The sequence below is a fragment of the Rhipicephalus microplus genome, chromosome 6 (assembly GCF_043290135.1).
Source record: "Rhipicephalus microplus isolate Deutch F79 chromosome 6, USDA_Rmic, whole genome shotgun sequence".
Taxonomy (NCBI): Eukaryota; Metazoa; Arthropoda; class Arachnida; order Ixodida; family Ixodidae; genus Rhipicephalus; species Rhipicephalus microplus.
Genome location: NC_134705.1, coordinates 90,588,661 through 90,611,594, shown reverse-complemented (window position 1 = coordinate 90,611,594; position 22,934 = coordinate 90,588,661). Strand labels below are relative to the sequence as shown.

General features: G+C 45.0%; 1 protein-coding gene across 1 annotated transcript in view; it reads right to left on the bottom strand.

Annotated features, from left to right (window-relative positions):
* Positions 1 to 22,934, bottom strand: part of LOC119167489 (lysine-specific demethylase 3) — a 90,215-nt gene that overhangs the window by 23,342 nt on the left and 43,939 nt on the right. Inside the window, exons 7-9 of the mRNA XM_075866180.1 lie at positions 21,825 to 21,944; positions 19,338 to 19,477; positions 5,680 to 5,856 (exon numbers count right to left, since the gene is read on the bottom strand). Coding sequence (XP_075722295.1) covers positions 5,680 to 5,856; positions 19,338 to 19,477; positions 21,825 to 21,944 — 437 coding nt within the window. The remainder of the gene's footprint in view (positions 1 to 5,679; positions 5,857 to 19,337; positions 19,478 to 21,824; positions 21,945 to 22,934) is intronic.

Below are 22,934 nucleotides of genomic sequence, written 5' to 3'. Positions count from 1 at the left end.
CACTATGCTTCCTGCCGCACTTGTACACGATCTCAAAACCATATTCTTGGAGGCGTAGAGGAGCCAGGGGTAAGAGGCACAACGCACACAGGCTGCAGATCGGCAATGCAGGCGACAGTAGTGCCCCGTGGCAGTAAAATTTTATCTTGTGTGGTGTTGGTAGCAGCGAGTACAGTTGATCCATTGTTGAAGCGAGCGATGCGAGAGCTATGCCTTTATGCGAGAGCTTTGCCTTTATTAAGGCAACGCGGTGACGGAGTGACCAAAATGTCACCAGAGTCGACGTCGTTGGACAAAACTGTAACTAATTGATGTTCGTTTGGTGGTAACTCGATGTCTACTGCAGCGATGAGTCAAAGTGGCCTATGGTTTCGTCGTTGAGCAAGTGGTCCGTGTCAGTAAGATGGACGACACGTTGTGCACAGCAAATAGCCGCAGAAGCAGAGGAAAGAAACTCCCAGCCTAAAATGAGTTCATGGGAGCACGGGGATAGCACAGCAAATTCTATATGATGAAGAATTTCGTCGATCAGTGCACGGGCTGTACAGAGAGCGGAAGGGCGAATCATTGTTCCCTGGGCTGTAACCAGGGTCGGTCTATCATAAGGTGTCGTGACTTTTCGAAGACGGGCGCACAAATCAGCACGAATAACAGAAAACGCAGCCCCAGTGTCTACCAAAGCATCAACGTCCACTCCTTCAACTGTGACCACAATCATATTGTAGGGGCGCGCTAAAGGAATTGGAGTCCTGTGTTGGAATGCAGTTTGTCCTCCAAAAACTGCATCGCTTAGTTTTCCGAACGCCGATCAGAAGTAAGGGAAGCAGGCTGAAGAGGAGAAGAAGAGCGACGGTATGGCGACGATGAACGGCGTCGGGTTGATCGGTGACTACTGCGCAGTTCACCCGATGCTGGCGGAGATTGAGACCGACGCGGCGGTGAAGAATAACGGAGGCCCTGGTACAAGGCTCCTGCGGTATAGTCGCGTTCGCGTATGTCATACCCTCGGCGCTCGTCTTGCTGGCGCTTGCGGCAAAAGCGTGCAATGTGACCACCATAGCCGCAATAATAGCAAGTAGGCCGAGTCGATCGATGACGAGGGTAGTAGCTTGTGCTAACTGCACCGGGAGAGAGAGTAGTCAGAGGGACAGGTGACGGCTCAGGCGGTGGTGATGAAAAGCTCGTGGGAAAGCTTGTGGGAGGTGCGGCAGCAACCGACGCGTACGTTCGTGGCGGGGACGTCGAGCTGACAGTGCCTGGTGGTGCGGCGGCGGTGTGCGGGAACGATGGTAGAGTACGAGAGACAATGGGCTGCAGGTTGGCCATGTGGGTCATGGACGTGAGCTCTTCTCTGATGACATCCCGCAATGACGTTGAAGAAGACCGAATGGGACACATTGAAGGTAGTGTGAATCTCATTTATTCTAATTCTTCACGTATAATCGCCCTTATCATGTCTCGCAGGTTTGGATCAGTCGTAATACGGGCTGCGTCACTGTCTGGTTGTAGGCGCATAGACTCAAGTTCTTCGAGGCGCTGACAGGTTGTCGCAACGTCAGCAACGGTAGCCGGATTCTGGATTGTAAGGGCATTGAATGCGACAGGTGCAATCCCCTTAAGAAGCTGGCGCACCTTGTTTGATTCTGTCATTGGTGTGTCAACCCGGCGGCATAGTGAAAGAACATCCTCGATGTAGGATGTATACGACTCCCCGATGTGCTGTTTCCGAGTCGCGAGAGCTTTCTTTGCGAGAGCCGAACGAACAGCCGGTGTGCCGAAGACATGGCGAAGCTGATCTTTGAAGACTGACCAGTCGGGGATGTCGATGAAGTGGTTGAGGAACCTCGTCTTCGCGACACCCGTGAGGTAGAATGACACGTGAGGGAGTTTGTAGGTGTTATCCCACAGGTTAGCAGCGCCGACACGCTCGAAATCGTCCAGCCATTCCTCCACATCTTCGCAGCGCATACCAGCGAAGGGATGGGGCTCACGCTGGAGGCTGTTGATGACGTGAGAAGGCGTGGCACGCGGTGGTTGAGTGGGAACGGCTGCAGCACCGGCCTCATCTTGGTGCGACATATTTCTGGACACCTGGCCCAAGCGGCGACCTGAACGTAGCTCCAGGGGGTAGAGTGGTTGAGAGGATGGCGGGGGATCTAACAGCACCTCCACCACGTATGAAGTCTTGGTTTGGATTACCTTTTATTAGGCCCAAGGAACCGGCAGCCGACAGCTACGATGAATGAGCCAAGATGATGCTATGCGACAACGATGAGGATGCACGAGCCACACGTGATAATGATGATAATGCACCGGTGAAGAGGATGCGTATACTAAATGCCCACAATATTATCAACAACAGTGCCCTACTTACCGAGTTATTAAAATAAATGAACAAGAGCCGCAGTAGGACATCTTCAAAATGATACCAATGACATCAGACAGACCGCCTACAATTAATCACAAGTAATCACTAGTAAAACTGTTCTACCATACAAGGCAAAACTCTTACTTTATAAATCACTTTTCTATTCACACCTTGCCCATTGTTTCTTGGTATGGGGGACTACAACTTACACGAACTTGTAAAAACTGTACCTGATGCAAAAGAAGTATATCGGAATCATGTTTAACTTGCTGTATGATGCTCACACAAGCGAATTGTTTCAACAGGCTGGAATACTACCCGTACATCGTCTCTACAATTTTAAGTTAGCATTTGCAATCAGGTGTGAATTGAAAGAAAGTCGACATTTTTTGTATGACCTCTCAAAACTGCAGCCAAATGTTACATTGTTTGAAACACGAAATAAAGAAACATGGAAAATAAAAACTTTGAGAACAAAATACTCCACAGATAAGTTATCCTACATAGTTCCTATGTTACTTAATAAATATGTGAAAGCTGGCATAGATTTTTTACACTGTACACAGATTCAACTGCGCAATATACACATGTCCAGTTTTTAAGATTTATTTGCAGTTACTGTATTATCATAGCTACTATTTTTATTTTTGGAATTTGGACTTGATTTTTAAATCTTTACTTATTTTTTATTTATTTTTCTATTTGGTGTTATCATTGTTGTTGACTTCAAATTGCTGATTGTTTGCCACTGTTGCCGTGCTAAAAGGTAGTTGTGGGCCTTTGTCAAGCTGCCTCTTTTGGAGAGCAGCTTTTACCTGCAGCTGACCTTCATCAAACTATTGATGAAAAATAAACATTATTATTATTATCGTCGTAACTGCACTGAATAAGGAACCTTCTGTGCATCAAGAGATGAAATAAAATGCTGCTTGTTCGTTTCTGTTTGATTTATGGAAAAAAGAGCCACAGAACATTACTATGGGGAATGACGCGAATGGTTAAAAAATTCTATTTTCACGTGGTTACGCAAGACAGGTGATGCCATCTAGTGGGGTGCAGTAAAAACAAAAGCATCTGCAATATCTAAGCCAATAGCGGGAAATTCATCAATAGCCGTTGCTGCTGCTCTGGCTCCCCCTGCTTTCAGTCTGCTGCTACTAGCGCAGTAAAGCCGGGCAACGCTGTGGACGGCAACAGTGACGCGAGACGGTCGGGTCGGTCCGCCTGATGAGGCGGGTAATTTGAAACGCGCTAACCCGACGGGGAGCACTAAAACATGATTTTATTTAAAAATAGGCCCTTCCTTGGCGCAAAAGTAACACTACGAGGTTTCTGGACTGCCATTTCAACAATCAACGTCAACTTAATAGTTGACTTTAGTGTCCATTTAAAGACGAACAGTGTTCTTTCAAACTTTCCCGCCTTCACCGTCAAAAAAGTGCCGCAGTTTCTTCGCTCATGCGGCGCATTCACAGTTGACATCAGAGGGAGCCAAAGTGGCCAAACTCATTGGGAATTCGCTCAATTTGCCGGCCGAAAACCGAGCTGCAATGTCAACACGGAAAAAAAGAATCCCGGAGAGTTTGCTTTGGAAAATTCAGGCGAAATTGCCGGAGCGGCCCGGAAAACCACATCTGCATCCGTAAAAAATGTTCACATTCGCTCTGCCCCTCGTATACATGCCACCTCCGCCGCCGCCATTATCGCTTGAGGATTCATTCTATTTTGCCAATTTCCTGTGCACTAAAATTCGTACCGAGTTCTAACTACGCATGCAAGCAATGAAAACAAACAGTTTACACCTTTACTAATATTATTCCAGAAAATACGCCAGACGAAATGACACGAGGCGGACACAGTGGCGGTGCCGGATTCAGCCGGCAGTGCAAAAGCAAGACACGTTGGAGCATGCCGACTCGCTGCTGCTGCACTTTCTTCTATTTCCGGTGTCATCAGTGATCGTAATGAACGCGTCCTTGTCAAGGCCGTGAACTGACGTGCCGCGCGGGTAGTTCGCGATAGCGATCCACCGGCGATGCCTTTGCCGCCACGTTGAATCAGCAGCTTGTCGTTTACATCACGTAGTTTGAGAGATAAAGCAGCTGGCGAAGCCAAAGCCGTGAAGCAAAAAGGCAATAGGCTATTGCATGGCGGGAAAACTGGTCTCGGACCGTTTTTTTCGCGTCGGCCTCGTGGTGTGTTTTTGCGGCCACCAAAGCAAGGAAAATTCTGGCAAGTTTTGTCACATTCACTCCCACTGAGAAAACAATGAAGTCCACATTAACATTCGCCGCGTCTGTCGAATCATTTGACATAATCTGACAATTCAAACGTGGCTCTGCCAAGCTGGCAACCTTCAAATTTGGGAGATTCGTAAAACCAAGGAGTACGGATGGAAAAAAAAATTAACTGGTGCACAGGTAGTTCTTTCCTTACCTTTCTTTTTTTTAATGGCACCAGAAATGTCATTGGCATTGCTTCTTTTGGCGGGTCACGTGAGTTTAGGTCAGATTTGGTGAATTTACCATCGTTTTAGCTGTCAAATAACCAAGAAAATGCTTAATATAGACTTTCAATGTGGACCAGCTAATGAGAAGTGCTTGTTAAAAACAGCACAAGAAAAAAGGAAATGTAAGGACAGCCCTTGTCAAGTGTACTTTTTTATCCCATTTACTCGCTTCAATTATTAGTTAGCGTGGTTTGATTTGTGGCTGGTCGAGTAACTCGTGTCCGGGAAAATTTCAATGAACCATAGGAACAATAAAAAAGATCTTCGTTGTGGAGGAAGTTTAAATACATTAGGCTTATAGAATGGGGGCGAGGAGAATTAACAAATGTTCGTTGAAGCGGAGTTCATTGAAGCGGAGCTTGACTGTATCCTCAATTATTTGAGCAAGCAATGAAGTCCCCATTAGCATTTGCTCCAGCTTAGGTCTCCACGTTCAATTAAACCGCCCTATCATTTCCTTACATTCCCCATGCATGTGAATTGGTGCACAGGTGCAGCTACACTTACAATTTTATGCATTTCAAGTATTTATTAGGTGCATTTCCTACCCAGAATATTTTCAGGTAGGAGAAATTTTTATGAATTCTCTATTCAATGAAATACCTAGACAAATGCTACATTCTAGAAGCATTACGATAGCGTGAATATTTATCAGACAGGATGTCATCATGCCACCTATATTAAAGGTAAGCGAAGCTTGCAACTTCATTGTGTTTGTGCACACTCAAGAGTAATAATGTGCTCACATAACATGTAACCATATCCACAATTGACAATTTAAGCGCTAAGAATGATAACACACCTGGTGTGGGGCACCTGCTGGTATGAAGACTGCGTCTCCAAGACACTGGGCAACAGCGTAGCCCTTAACGGCATATTCACGAAAAAGGCGGTCGCGGAGCTCGTGATCCAGATACCAGCTCTGGTCATGGATGGGATCATGATGAGGCTCCAGCTTCTCGCCACGCTCCAGTGCCACCTGTACCATAAGCAAGGAGGCCTTCATGAGCAGTTGAAATTTACCAAACTGCACTCTCAGCACATTTGCATGCACAGTTGTCTTGACGCTGCCACATATGCAGGCTTGAGCACTGTTTGCACTGAAGCTTTCGAACTTCTAGACACTGAAAAACAGTTTCGTTATGAATATACCCCAAGGATAACGCTTGATCGACCACCTTTGCGGTACAAAGCAGGCGGTTGAGGGCCATGCCTTTGCTGCTCAAGTCCTTGGGTCTATGGTGAACGGCCACTTTTTTACGACATGAATATTGAGGTGCTTACAAGAGTTCTGCAATCATGCGTCTGCTTGGCGCTGTCAGAAAACAACAGCCAGTTTGTCTCGCATGAAATCTTCACTTTGGTTGCGTGCGTAGTCCCATTTACATTAATGATGAGTACAACGAGAACGTCTCATATGTACACCCGATCAGTCAAGTTGCTAGGAGCACTGTAATATGCAGTGCTCAGCTGCATCGAAGTTCTTTGTGCCACATCGTAACTTATATACCACCTTGGCAGTTTTACAGCTCAATTAGTGAGCATAATCCAGCCAACGACGCACATGGCCACTGTCATTGTGTATGTATCTCGGAGTGATGAGTTTGAAATGACATCGACACCTGCTCTCACTCCATGAGCACTTTCAAGCAAACTTTGGAGAAAGAACAGTACTGCTTCGGAGCAGCCATAAGTGCTTTCGGAGCAGAAAAAATGCTAGTTTGAAGAAGCTATTGATGTTTTGCAAGCAGATATTAAGTTTGCCATACAATAATTAGAATTCATTGCATTGCCCAAACAACTCAAATATTAGCATTTATTATGAAGTATATTAAACAAACAACAATACATGTGAATTTCATGAAGCAAACAATGGGGAGTTGTCAAAACTGTGCTGTGAAATGGCCTATAAATTAAAATACTTGTACTTGTGGCAGAAATCAAATCTAACAGGAAATGTTAAGTGCCGCATTTTAGAAGTAACCACCGTACCAATTAACTGTTCTTAAATAAGCAGCAGATAATCGATATGAGATGAGGCATTCCTGCTCATTTTAACACTTCACCACACTAGCCAGCATGTCAAGCTAAACACAGCCAAATGAGCTATATGCTTAATATGCCAGTTCTTGTGGCACAAATGAGATCAGAGTCAATAATGCTGCACAGCAGATTGACTTGTTGGGCGAGTTGGTTCATTTAAACGAGCTGCACACTAGTAGCACACTGAAATGGTAGTACACTGATTTTTGCATAACTGAATGCAGGGAACAGCACAACCTAGAAGTAGTTACTTCATAACTACGGAAGCGAAAAAACAAGGACAGAAAAAAGCGCTGAGTAACCACTTCTAGGTTGCGCTGTTCCTGCATTCAGTCATGTCCTACCAACTTGCCCAAGCTTCCATGCTTCATGATTTTTGCAGTTTCTTTAGGACTTATGAGAAAGTCAAACCGTAGAAGTTCACAGGAGGCGCTGCGTTAGAGTGCCTCGAGCGTGCAGCGGAGGTGAACAAGCGCATCAAGTCACGTCACACGTGAGACATAAGCGCCATCTGGCAGTTGTCTTGGAAAAGAAAACGCGTGGCTCTGAGACGGGTGTGCTCGCCCATCTCAGAGGTAATAAGGTGTAGAACGCAAGGCGACGGGTAGGTGCCCCCACCGTTTCGTTTTCGCAAAGCGTTGGAAACACTCGCTTTTCGTTGCAGACGTTGCATGGTCAGCGCAGCGTGATAAGCGCTACGGTCCTTAAAATTACTTATGTATGCCTTTTCTAGTCAAAGACCCACATGCAGAAGATATACGTGTTGTTATGGTGCCCCAGACATGCACAATAATTGCTTTTTTATTGACAATTGCACAAACATGAACGCTCAACCTTGAGCAACATAGGTGGGGGCTGCGAATGGGGTCGGCCATTTCAAGTACCCGATGCCGTAAAGAGTGAAAAAACAGACAAATGTTCATACAGACAGACCAAAATTTTTGCATTAAAGGCCACCAAGAAAGAATATCGTCTTTAAAGTTACTGTATGGAACAGCATTTCTATTCTGGAGCAGTTTGGAGCAATCTGCCTTTTCCATTTTCCTGTGGTGTCATCTGGCGTTTTTGGTAGGGGCTGGGATAATGGCATTGCTAGAACGAAGACCTTGGAGACCAGTTGTTACTAGACTTTTCCGCTGGGGAAGAGCACATGCGCCGTGGCATTGTGGAAAAGGTGAATCGGAGGAGCACTTTCATCACTGCACTAGTTCTAATGTCACTTCGGTTGTCCAGACAATTCACTTGGCCTACAATGCATCATATTACACCAATTGTGATCGTATATGTTCACAATCATCGTGACAGTTGTTCCCAGTAGTGAATGTACCCCCACCCTCCCCCACCCCATTGTCACAAAACCACAATGTCAAAGTCAGTTTGGTTCTTTTTGCGGTGTACTTGCTAGACCAAACCAACGCTTCTATTTTTTTATCAATGCCAGCCAGATGCTCGTGATCCAGTTGTACACCACCTTCTCCTCTAGCTCTTTCTCACTCTCGCACATGATCCAGCCTTCATAAACATATTATTATGAAGTAGTTTTTTTGATGAGTTGTCCACAGATCCGTGGGGCAGTTTCTTGCATTCCTTGTGTTCACATTATTGGCAGTCACGCTGCCTTTCTAAAAGATACGGTGCTTTAAGATAGCGTGTCACCGATTGTGGCACTTTGAGGGCAGCCAAAGGGGAAGCGTCACAGCAACGCTACTGCATGCACTGTGCTGTGATGCGGCGGCGGCAATGCTTTGAACTGAGCCACAAAGAAAGGGGCGCGAAGGAACAAATCAGACAGACTTATGAAATTGGAGTGGGAAACATGCTAATCACATCTCCGGGGTAAAATTCTCGGAAGCACGTATGATGCAAGCAGTGCTACCTATCATGTAGTGTGCAACACGACCACTCCGTAAAATAAGGTAGACAGACCGCTCCCGGTGAGAAACAGGCATTTCCACTGGATGTCACAGAAATGAAGAAGACGTTGACCAAGCAAAGCAACAGGTGTACATCGCTCGCAGCTCATGAGCATGCAAAGTCTAAATTTCTGTTTGATGTGCCCCACATAACACCTCTGCATGCGAACCAATTGAGGCTTGTTGCACACAAGGCTAATATAAACATTTAGCGTAAACATGTAGCTTATATTTATGCTGAGCAGCAACAAAAGAACTACCACCAATAATAAAACATTTATGGTATCTCACAGTGTGATATTTACACAAAAGTGTGTTAACATGTTCTGCTGCTGGAAAATTTAGTGTCCTGGAAGTTTGTGTGCTTTAAATACACCTCAATCATGTGGGTCCATACCCGGGGTCCTTACCTAGTGCAGCTGTATCCACACAAAGTAGCTTCAACCGGTCGAAAACGAAAAACTGATATTTTGAGGTTTTCAGTGTGTGGAAGCTTTTTCTGGTCAACATACAGCTGATCACCAGCCTTTGTCGCACTCACAGTCACAGGCTTGCACAAGCATAAGGGCATGACACAGCTGTTTTCATCGTGCAAACTTACTTTCACTTGATGTCAACAATTTAATAGTGGGATACACTAGTAGTTGCACTTTGCTACGCAACAAATTTACAACGCGCACAACTCAGTCATGCTTGAATGCGTTCTACACAAACTCGTGGTCCGTCCCCATTATGTGATACCGATGACACTGAGCCGAACTCTTGATGGAAGGCTGTTGGCAAAGCGGTATCGGTGTCGTTCTGCCGCACAAGCGATCACTAGAAATATGCGCAAAGGATTAGATTTTTTTATGGTTAAGAATAAAGATTCGTTTCACACCTCTTTTAACTTAGCAATGCTGCCATTAGCTGCCACTGGCAAGAATCAATAATCAACCTTCCATGCAAAGGCACAAGGTCATTCTGTGGGCTTATTCAGGCAGTCTGTACCCGTTTTTTTGAGAAAGCGTGAGCGTCATTGTCTATATTCTTAGTTTTCCATTATACGAAGGTTTTGCCTGGTCCCCTGAGAGTCAGATAGCCAAGGTTCCACTGTAATCGCTAAGCTTCACGAGAACTTGGTTTTGACCTAGATGAAGCCTACTGTTCAAAATGCTGACTGCACAAAAAGATTGGGACAGAGGCAGGTACGACTGTCCTCCCGTACGTCCCTCTGCCCCAGTCTTTTTCTTCTGTCAACACGTCAAACAATTGCTATGTTGTCAGCTTCAAAAAAGCTGAAACGAAAGTCGCGGCGACCGACGAGCAGTTTCCACAACGGTGCTGACGATAAACATAGGAGGCGAGTAAAATTTCACTGCAGTTCTTAAGCAGAGCTCGTAAATGAATAATTGGTTAGTAAGTTTTATTAAAGCTGGCCTTGTGGAATTCTGAAAGTATGCAGTGGTGTTAACTTTTTCAAAGACTCTCGAAGTGTTAGGTGAAAACTAAAGTGGAGACAAACTATTGCGAACACCATTGGCCGGCTGCATGTCAAGTGTCCGCACTAGTATTCAAAATGACTGTGTTTTTTTTTTTTCAGTCATCATTAAGTGATTTTCCAAGTTCAACGCAAGTCTATGATTACTAATAGATCATCTGGATCCACTTAGAACATCGCAATATAAAGTTCATTGAATGACACAAATACCAATGCCCCTTGTTGATTTATGTCGTCGTCGTATTTAAAAGGTTGTGGTCTCTTACCGGTGCGCAGAATAAGTAACGGATGTGAGTTCGCACTAGTGCGTAGAAGCAACACAATGAGAAAATGAAGATAAACATGTTGCAGATATGGAAGCACGGCATGGAGTATGTTAACTTTGGCATGAGCTGCCGCCATTTATCATACGCGGAAAGTGCACAAGTTTTTGGTAGCATTATTGTCACTTTGCTTTGGATGAGTACTTAAGATGCATCATGACGAGCATACATATTCAAGTAGCTTTAACGACCCACCGGATAAAAATCAAGCAGTTATTATAACGCTGCCTCAAACTTTTATGTCGACAAAGTATGTGCCGTTGAAGCAACGCTAGAGGAGTGTTCCTCATACCTCTCAGCCATATTGCTTGCCCACTAATTGCTTGCCCACTAAAGTGCTAGCCCACAAATCTCGAAATAACAAGCACTTTGATTTCGCTAGCCGGAAGCATTCCATCCAACTCATGTGCTCTTGCAGGAGATGGGAATCAGGGATGTTGATGTTACACAAAAATTCTTGGCGAAACGCCTTCTGCATAAACCATCAGCTTTGACATTGTTCCTCTTAAGTGCAAATGATTAAGTGTATAAGCAATGAAGCAGAATCAGTATTGGTGTGACAAACAAATGGGTACAAGTACAGGCACTACCTATTAAAAATTACCTGTACGAGAAAGTGTGGCATGCAAAGTAATATAGAAGAAAGGTGCACTTCACAAGTCTCTGCAGCCAGTCTTTTACGCTTGGGATAGCTGTTACAGCCTAACAAAGTGCAGAGGCAGTTTGTCAACCGGTTCTCATTCTCCAATTCGATTTTTAATTAACCCCTCGGGCATTCTGATATGCATAACAATGGATGGCCAGATACATGGTGGAGAGAGGGAGACAGAAGAAAATGAACCGGTTTTAGGTTATGCCCCTCCTCTCTGTGAAAAGACTATCTAAGGTGTACACCAGACACAGGCCAAAGTGAACTTATGCAATGCCGTGCTTGCATATCTGCAACATATTTGCACACAAGTTTGAACTCACCCATCACACATGTCTTTCTTATATTGCACAACAACACCTTTTAGCTACGACGACTACATGAATCAACAAGTGCATCAGGGTGAACACATGCACATACGTGAACATATATGTGCCCTCACACACACTTATTTTGATGGAATTGTGGCAATAAAGCCGAACTAGCATATTTGTCCGGAGTTATCATATCTGAAACTACAAGTAAAATCACATACGCATCGCATTCAACTGCTGAATAATGGTCGGCCACACTTTGTAGCTTTGGCCGACACGACTGTGCACTCCCATAGATGCTAAATAATGTTTCTTGGTGTCTGCTGGCAACACTTCCATGAAAAAGTTTACGTGCAAAAGATCCTTTCTTGGAACTATGTCAACCTTTCATTAATTGCAATGGATCATGTGTGTGCACGCGATGCGTGAAGATTTTGCCAAATAGAAGCCGCTTTAACAGAGTAGATGTGCTTTGTTGCATTTAAAATTTTATCGCATCAAGCTTTGACTGCATGCAGCAATGCCATTAATAATATCTGGGGTTTTACTAGTCAAAACCACAATATGATTACAGTCGACATTTGATTTTTCTGACGCCCGAAATTCCAAACATGCCCAATTTCCTGGACTCATCTGTGGCACCTTCTAGTTTCCCCATAAATCAATGTATTAAAACGTGCGATTTTCGCACTCGTTGTGGTCATGAAGCCACTACCGTGCCACCATAATGGTTGTTTTCAAAGCCTCGAAACACCACAGTGCAGCAATGTCTCCTTGACTAGATGCCCACCGTGTCGTTTGCTTTCACATTGTAGCGACGGTTCCATTCAGTTCTCAAATCTGCGAGGCGGCACTCATTGCCTTAATGACTTTCTGCCGCAGCAGAAATGCAGGGTGCCTGCTAGCATGGTGCTGGTAGCACTTTCGACATAGTAACAAGTGCAATGGCAATTTGAGGGGCACCACCACATAATCTCTCTTGCAGGCGTTCACCATTTATGGCACTCGTCGCATTTCCACGGAGAAAAAAGGGAGAAGGTGCGAACCGAGCTTCCAGACCATGCACCAGGCATCTAGTAACAAAGGCATTGGCCATGGCTGCTGTAGTATCGTGCGGCAGACGCGCCGCACAGAGAACACAAGGCCGGCCGACATGAGGTACCCAGAAGCTGGTAGCCAAGCAGGGACGCGGCTATTTCTCCGCCTCCGTTCCTTCAGTGCCCCGATGTAAGTCTGGCTTCATTGAGAAAGTGAATGCTTCGGACTGGGTGTCTCCCTTGGTCATCGTCCGCAAGGACAATTCCATCCGACTGTGCGTCGATCTCCGTGAGCCGAACAAGGCCATTGTAGTGGACAGGTTCCCTCTACATCGAGGAACCTTTACAATAGTTAACAGGTGCTAAATTTTTTTCTAAACTTGATCTTGCATCCGCATACCAGCAAGTTGAGTTAGAGGACGAGAGTCGTGACCTTACTACTTTTGTATCGCATCAAGGGCTTTACAGATTTCGCAGAGTGCGCTTCGGGCTGGCATCTGCGCCAGCTATTTTCCAAAAAATGATGAGCGATGTACTGAAGGGATGCCCAGGTGTTGTCTGTTACTTAGAGAACATTTTAGTTTGGGGCGGTAATCAGGAAGAGCATAATGTGCACTTGAAAGGTGTCTTGTCTAAAATAGATTCCTGTGGCATGAAGCTTAATGACAAGTGTGTATTTGCTGCTACTGAAATCGCATTCTTAGGTCATAACATAAGTGCTCGCGAGTTATCGCCAGTTGAGTTTAAGGTCGCTGCCATTCTTGATGCCCCTGTTCCTACTGATGTTAAAGCACTCCAATCCTTCTTGGGGTTAGTTGGATATTACACAAAATTCCTACCACATTATGCTGATGTTGTTAAGCCTCTGTGCCGCATGCTACGGCAAGGTAAGAGTTTTAACTGGTCCGCTGAGGCCAATGCCAATTTCAACCAGGTTAAAGAACTATTTGCTCACCGCCCAATCATAAATATCTATAAGAATCTTCCGGTGGTGGTTATCACTGATGCATTCAATGTCGGCACCAGAGCAGTGCTTCAACAACAGAGAGGAGATCAGCTGCTAACTGTTGCTTTTGCATATAGAACATTGTCCCCGGTGGAACACCGGTATTCAGCAGGGGAGCGCGAAGCTCTTGCTTCTTTGTTTGCGGTAGGAAAATGGCATGTCTATCTTTAGGGTCTGCATTTTTACATTATGAACTGACCACCATTATGAACTGACCTACTCTTCTGTCAGCTGGCGCGGTGGGGCGACGCCCCTTGCGAATTTTTCGATGGTGCGCCCGGCTATTATACTATAACTTTCCTGTACAATATTGCAAAGGTACCGATAATGTTGTAGCGGACGCATTATCTCGGCTGCCTGCCCAGCTTCCACTAGCACAGGCACCAGAAGAAGTGAATTTCTTCAGTTGCTGCTTGCCTAAATAAGGACAAGTTATAGGCAGCCCCTAAAGAAATTATCCCATCTATCCCATTATCCCACTACATAAATTATTTCATGTAGTATTGTGCGATGCGTCCGCCACAAGGAGAAAACAGGACACGGTGCTGAAGCACCGGCCAACAAGAAGTACGCAGCAGCCAGTTGCCAAGCAGAAACTCTTTTTTTATTCTGTACAATGCCGCGCACATATACACAGGCTAGCAGCCCCTGAGGGCGAAAACACTTCACATGAAACAGAATCTGGCAACCATAAAAACTAAACTGAAACACCACAGCTGCCACACTTTCGAAACTCTCAAAACTGTAAATGCCGTGATTCAGCGCATGCCAATTCATTGCAAGTCGTAATTTCAGCTACGCTTAGTCAAGACTGTGGCCACAGCTGCATGGTCCTTTTACGGTAGTGCTGTTTTCTGTGGTGCTGTGGTCCAGGGTGAAAAGCTACGCAGTTGACCATTGGCGTGCTTGCAGACTCAAGGAAGGTGGTTACACAACAGACCCTCCAAAACCTTTTGCCACGCAAGCTTCATACCGGATCTTGTACATAGAGGACAGCCTGTGCAACAAACTTCAACCCACGAATGTTGCCTTCGGTGATCTGCGTGCTTCGAAGTTTTGATTGCAGCGATGTTTCGATTCCAGGGCTTCACTGACACTGACAAAAACCTTGTGCTGGGCGCGGAATTGACTGACGACGAAATCATTCAAGTTACGGAGTATTTCGATAACTCCGACATGGAGATCGAAGAGGAACTGCCTACGCAGCCAAGATGATCGGAGTTGATGTGAGCACTGACACTGTCATCTGTGTACAGCAACAGCACGACGTTGGCCGACATTGAGGAAGACATAATTGCGGGCAAGTGGAATGAACTGCTAACGATGTTGGTTTTTTTTGTGCTTAAGTGTTTACAAATGCATTAGCACCGGCCACATCATTCTTTTTTATTATATGAGGTCCGTTAGAACAGTATCCAACCTTTGGTAGAAGAAAATAAAAACTGGCATAATAGGGAGCATTTGAAACCTAATCCTCCTGAGAGTAGTCCCTTTGGGTCTCCACACACTTCTGCCAGCATTGCTGCCATTGTTGGAAGCGTTCTGACAAAGCCTCTTTCGAAGTGAAGCTTATCTCGGCTGTCGTAGCAGCCATAATGTCCTCCCTTGTCTGAAATGGCTCTTCTTTCAATGCCCTCTTGAGTATGCGAAACAGCCAAAAGTCGCAAGGAACCATAGTACAGAGCTTGCTGAACTACAGGAGTCTTTCGCCAAAAAAGTCTGAACCAAGTGTAAGGAATGTGCAGGAGCGTTGTCGTGATAGATGCACTAGTTTCCTGTTGACCAAAACTCGGGTCTCTTGCGCCACACAGCATCACATTGGCGATGGAGGACGTCCCTGTAATACTCTTTGGGGATTGATCCTGTGGTGTGTACTCATGGATTACCACACTGCAGAAGTCACAGAAAGCCACTTTCAGGTTACCACTTTCAAGTCACCACTTTCAAGCCACCACTATCAAGTCACCACTTTCAGGAAGCCACCACTTTCAAGTTGCTGCGCACTTGGTGGAGCTCCTCTAGTTCTGGCGACGTGGAATGCTTCCACTGCGAGGACTGGGATTTGGTTTCCGGGTCATACCCATACACCAAGCCTTGTCACCAGTGATAATGGTGTTCATGAATTTAGGGTCACTGCTTGTGAAATCCAGCATGTCCTGCAATACTTTAACACGAAGTTGTTTTTGTTCCATCGTGAGCAGTTTTGGCACGTGTTTTGCTGAAAGTCTCTTCATGGCCAAATCTTCATTCATAATGGAATGTTCAGAGAAAGTGCTGATGCCCATCTCTTCCACAATTTCCCGGAAAGTCACACGACGGTGCAGCCATCTTTAAAACGGTTGTACCTTTCCTTTATCTAAGAACGGCTCGTAGCGTCGTCACGTAAAGCCATCTTGCTCTTCCGAACGGTTTCCTGAATAGTTTGCACTTGGCTGTCGCCCAGTTTCTGGCAAAGTTTGATGCAGGGTGCCGCTCACGTAGCTTTGTCATTTTTCTTGCAATAAAAAACAGATTGGAGCACTACACACAACCTCACTCATATGCTGCATCCCAGCGACTGACACTACTGGCAGGCGGGAAAAAATTCAAGATAGTGAAAAGGTTCAAGATCGGCTGATGCAAGCGTGCTCATTTCCTCGCAAACTTCATAAAGAATGATCCAATGAAGTTTTGGAACTATATTAGCGAAAGAAAGAAACCCATATCACAGGTTTTTGTCAATGGTTCAATGGTATCTAATCAGGCTGCCCATGCTCAACACCTCAATGAGTATTTTCATAGTGTATTTTCTACTCCTAGTGCTTCCCCATCTGTCATAAATGCGGACAATGCTGCAAATGTAAACTTTATTTCTTATTCTGGTGTCGTTGCTAGGTTGTTGTACTCAAAGACTAAGACTTCTTGCGGTCCCGACAATATCATCAACATATTTCTGCGTCGCTTTGCAGAGTCTGTTGCAAAATACTTACTCGTCATTTTTCGAGTCTCTCTGTTGTCAGCAGAATTGCCAGATGACTGGAAGTCGGCACGAATAGTTCCTATATTCAAGAAAGGTGACCGTCTAATACTACAAAATTATCGACCGATCTCCTTATCATTATCATGCTGTAAGCTTATCGAACACATAATAGCTCATAAATTAAATGAATTCTTAGAAGAACGCTCAGTTTTAACAAATCATCAACATGGGTTTCGAAAAGGATTTTCTGCTACAACATAATTGGTTACTATCGTTCATACCTTTGCAACTTGTCTTGATGCTAACGGCCAAATTGATGTAATATTCTTAGACTACAGTAAAACATTCGACACAGTAATACCCCTGTCACACGGCCACCACCAAACTCCGTTGAACACCGTCAACGTGAATCTCCCCTAGGGAGTTCGACGGAGAAGGAGTTGTGGCAGTGTCACACGGCAATGACAAGGTTGTAACGGTTGCCGCGAGGGGGCTCAGCTGGTGCTGTTTGATTTTCGTAAAAGTATTCTAATTTGATCCCTATTGATTTTTTGTGAATCCTCGTTATGCGGTTTTTACAAAAAAGCACTATAAAGTAGGTATGCGACTAACAAACCATTAAAAATTATTTCAAATAAAAGCACATTTGCTAAATGTAGCAATGCTGCTAGTGACGCTGGCCACATTGTGCTTTTAGTTGTTTTGTTGCCTATGTACATGTCCGGTACGAAAGTTCTTATGCTTCCTTGCCTCGTGAGCGCACATTTTGTGTTCGTCAGCCATAAGTGACACAGCGGACGACGTGAGGAAGTGGTGCGATATTGCGCTAGTAATGACGTTGATCGGCTGGCGCCGGCCGGCCCGACTCGCGAGGCACGGCGTGTAGGGCATCGGTGTTGAGAGTAAGTGAACTCTGGCGGGCGTAAATATTGTAAACAAACACGCGTTGTGAATGAGTACTACAACGAAAGAACGTTTAATGTTGCTGAAATGTATTATTCTTTCACTGCGGCCACTTAGTGCTCGAAATTTTTCTCTGACCTCTAGACTGCTGAGGACGAGAGTACCTCGTCTCGCTGCGAAGGGAGATCGTTGAACGTCCTTTGCGAAATGCTCCGTTCACCTTCGTTTGCGTAAGGGTGGCCGTGTGACACCAACCACATCTTCGTTGTCGTAAAGACGAGGGAGTTAAACGATCTTCACGGGTGCCCGTGTGACAGGGGTATTACACACGATTAACTAATTATAAAGCTTCGGTTAGTTGCCATACCAGAATTATTTATCTCCTGGATCTCAGCTTATCTACTCAATCGCAACCAATATGTTCAGGTAGCAGAAAAACAATCGGGCTGCCTTCCGGTGACTTCTGGCGTTCCACAGGGGAGCGTACTAGGCCCCCTTCTGTTTCTGGTCTACATTAATGACATTGTCAATGTAATTAGCACCCCGGTACAAATTCGTCTATTTGCTGATGATTGTGTTTTGTTTAGAGGTGTAACCTGCATTAGTGACCAATGTGATCATAATACCAACTTAGACAATGTATCAAAATGGTGTGAACAGTGGGGAATGCTTCTTAATACAAACAAATGTGTGTATCTCCCCATAACGCACAAAAAAGTCCTATTAGACTACACATACAATTTAGCTGAAGCACCTTTACTTAAAGTAGCCTCCCATAAATACTTAGGCTTAACGTTAACAAGTACCTTATCCTGGAATTTGCACATAAATAACATCTGCTCTGCCGCTTTCCATAAATTATGCCTTCTCCACCACAAGCTCAAGACTGCTCCGCCTAGTGTTAAAACTCCTCTCCTACTTTTCCTTAATTAGGCCTAAACTTGAGTACGCCTCCATAGTTTGGCATCTGCACACAAAAATTAACGTTCAGAACCTAGAAAGAATTCAAAGAAAAGCAGTACGATTCATATAGAGTAAATTTATGTCAACCGACTCCCCCACTGCATTACTAACGGCAAATGGTACAGAACTATTACAAATCCGAAGAAAAAAAAGTCGGCTACAGTTTCTTTCAGACATAGTAAACCACAGGATACCCTTAGACACCGCAGCATACGTATCCCCCTTGTTAAGCAGACCCACTCGACACCACTATCCTCATTCCCTAACGCCAATCTTCGCAAGGACTAATACTTTTCGGTACTCCTTCTTCCCACAAAAAAAATAGAAATAGAATTGGAATAATTTAACCGAAGCATTTCCTCAACGCCCTTGACCATTCGTGTAAATACTCTTCTTCCATAACTTCCTTGAATTGTATTGTCACCTTATCGTTCAATTGTTACTTGTTTTTTTAAGTCATAACCCCTCTGTCTTATTATATGCAAACAAATTGTGTATAAAACACTTTGCAACCTTGTTTCATTCTGTTATTTAGTGTGTTTCATGTATGCTCACCCCACTTGGACTTTTTTGTCCGCAGTATTATATAAATAAATAAAAAAAATAATTACACAGTACACAAGCTTTCAGCATTCAGCTGTATCAAAATGTGGCCCTGGCATCCAACCCGTGATCTTTGGGGCCGGTAGTTGAGCACTGTAACCACTGCGCTACTACAGCACATGATAGTGGTACCACTATAGTCTACTGTTACTAAAAGCAACAGTAGAGCACGGTACAAAAGCTGCTTCTAAACATGGTACACTTTGCCTTAACAAAAGCAAATTATACACAGAGTGGTAATCGTGTAAGCATGGAGACATGACTTGCCTTGATAAGCAGATCTCTGATCTTGTCAGTATCACGGGCATTGTAGATATGCCAAAGAGCTCCTGGTCTGGCATTTTTTTCTCTCACCCTCTTTCGTGTCAGGGCATCACATCCGCCTTCATCAATTGCATTCAGTGCAGCTGAAAAAAGTAGAAGGTATGTTTGTTAGTAATGTGGCCAATAACTACAGTAAAACCCCATTGATTCGGACTTCACGGGACCGAAGGGAATGCCCGAATTAACCAAGGGTACGAATTATCGCGAGTACGAACAAAACACTTGAAAAATATCTCGTACACCATCAGACTTTTATATTTCTTAAAAACGTCTGATCGCGGTTTGCTTCACGAATGTAATGTGCGACGAATCACAATTTTGCGAAGTTCCTGCAGGTGACTTAGTCCACGCACACTGTTCGAGGAAAGCACGCATATGTCCTCCAAAACGGCCAACGCATGTGCAGCCTCCGTCATAGTGTGGCATGGACGCTTGTCAGCATCACGTGCGTCCTCGTCAGCCGATTCCCATTCGCCGTCTAAGACTTCGGCGACGATATCGCTATCAGTCACTGTGTCGGCCACGGCAACATCGCTGTCAATTGCAAAGTAATCGCCCAGGGGCACATCAGATGGCATGATGCTCACATAGCGGCCGTCTTGCTCTTCGCCGGTTTCCTCATCGGCCACCACCCCAGGATCAGCAGCCTCATGCATGAAGCCGCTATGCCTAAAGCAGTTTGTGACTATTTCAGGCGGAGGGTTGTTCCACAGGTAAGTCAGAATGTGGATTGCGCTTAGCCCGCTTACTTCGTACTGCTTGCCTGACTCCATGCAGAGCAACATACGCTCAAGTACGTGCGTCAATAGCGGCTTTTCACGAACTTTATGATTCCCTGGTCCATCGGTTGCAGCGAAGCCATTGTGTTCTGAGGCAGGAATAACACTTCAAGGTTCTTGAGCCCAGACACCTTCGTGTGCGCATTACAGTTGTCTAGCACGAACAGCTTCAGAGCCTTGGCCACAAAGCGGCGGTCGAGCTGAAGCAACCAGGCTTGAAAGAGTTCGGCAGTCATCCAAGCCTACCTGTTGAACCGGTAGTCGACAGGCAGCTGCTTCATCTTCTCAAAACATCCTGGCTTCGCAGCCTTCCCGATCACCAGCAGCGGCAGCCGCTCTGTGCCGGTCATGTTAGAAGCGAGAAGAACAGTCACGCGCTCTTTACTTCGTTTTTCACTGATGCACAGGTTCCCCTTAAAGGCGATTGTCTTGTCAGGCAGAGCCTTATAGAAGAGCGCTGTCTCATCAGCATTGAGAATGTTATACGGCTCGTACGTAGAAGGGCGCGCGGATAGTCCTGACTGCCAGTCCCGCACAACGCTTTCGTCAAACACTTCTTTCACCACACACATTGCGGAATACCAGCCCGTGTCGTTTCTTGAAGCGCTCGAACCAATCTTTTGACGCATTGAAGGAATCAATGTTCATGGTCACCGCGAACTTCTCTGTTTGAGCACAGATAAGGGGGCCATGCAAAGGCAAACGCGCATCGCCCGAAACGGAAATCCAGCGCAACAGCACTTCTCCTAGCTTGGTATACGCTGCCATTCGAAGCCTCTTCCTTTGGTCGCCAAACATGTCCCCGTCTTATGCTTGCATATTCTGCTCTTTGTTCTTCACCTAAGTGCTCTGCGTGCTTGTCTTCACATTGAACTTTTCCATCACTTCTTTTCGAGATGCTCCCGCTTGCAACGCCTTCAATATTTTGACCTTCGCAGCCAAATCCTTTGTTTCGTACTATGCTGCGGAAGTTGGGGCTGCAGGAGACAAAGGGGAAGCCATCCCAACGTCGCTCGCGCGGGAGTCATGCGCGCACAAAGTAGACAACACACACACACACAAAAACGCACTGCGATAAAAACGAAATAAAAACGGCGAACTTTTCAAAAACAGAACAGTAAGACTGCAGATGGCACTAATCACGTACAGATAAATATTTTAAAGTGCACTAGAGGTGAGCAATTCAACTCAACCGTCACGCAAACGTGTTTGACGCGCAAGAGGAAAGACAAATCTGCAGGTTGATCGTTGATGATGACAGTAGCGATGCACTGCCTTCCCTTTTGGTTGTTCAAACAACCATGTTTTTTTTTGGGGGGGGGGGGGGGGGGGTGCCTGCAAGATGTACCACACATGGGACAAAGTAAAGTTTTGAATCTCAGAAGCCACAATCCGATCCCAGTTGTTTAGGTGCACCGTCGATTAAGGTAGGCTGAATCCCCTCCTGCTTCCTTGTCGTGACTCGACCGCAGTCGGGCATTCGAATTAACCAAAAAACGGCCAAATAGATCCGAATTAATGTGAAGTTTCAGTCATCGAAAAATGTATCATTTGGATGGGACTAGATGCCGTGACAAAATTAACCGAAATTCCAAATTAACGAGATTTCGCTGTATAGCAGGCACTTAATCAACAAAACTGGCAGAAGTACCATTGATGTGTTCTTCATACTTCCCATCCCTGGGAATTCCAACATAAACCATAACATTCACAGCATCGCTGACATCCAGATGTAGGTTGGTAGTGCCTTTATTCGGGTAAAGTGCAGAGCCTGCAAGCACAGAAACAATGAGAGTTAAAGCCACTGGGTAAAACAACTGAAAGTTGTTAGTTCGATAGAGAAAGCAAAATAAAACCACGACAAGAACAATGTTTCACTCTACAGTTCTATTCGCACAAAAGTCTTCCTGCGATTGTTTGCTTAAAAAGAGTACAGCGTAAATATTACTTTCAGTGACTTTGCAGTCTAATATACAAATGTAAATTTCATGTAGAATTCGTGAAGTAGTTTAAAAGTTCGAGGATTTGAACTGGTATAGCTTCCTGGCACAACATAATGCAAACAAATGGGCCAAGTACCGGTCCAACTACTTCGTTGTCCAGTCAATTCGTGCTGTTTTTTGCAATGAAGAAATAAATAATCTCAGGGAAGCTGAAGCCCCGATAGCCTCAGTAACGCAACAGTTATAAAAGAGTGTTTTTGTTGGCCGCCTGTCTAACAAACCATTTGCACATAGTGTTTAATGAGCATGGTGTCGGCTTGCACGGATACATCTCACTCGATGGCAGTGCAAACAAGTGATCAACAGTACAAAGTGATCGAATCAATTGATTTCTTCAGGTTTTTTTTTTTCTTACATGAGCTGTAACACCGAATAGTTAAGATCAAGAGATTCCTGCAGAGACAGTTTCATGACACAACCGGTTCACTGGGCCTTTGGAAGCACTGCAGATCACTTGCAGGATAAGATACTTTTACCACATTTTGCCCACTTTGCTACTGCCTGACCCCTCAAGACTGTAAAATACCGTATAGTGCGGAATATAGGTCGAGATACCGGCCCTTGGCATAAACTGAGTGATCATCTGGCAACAGGTAGTGTCGCATGCTTCTTGGACATCAGTATCGCATCGCCTCCTTGGGACGACACCTGACGCGTTCTCTGCCGACGCCATTTTTCTTTTGTTGTTCATTCAGTGTTCCTAGTGATTGGCGACTTTGCCTTGCGGCAAGCTATGTATACCGGGACGCAATGCAAGT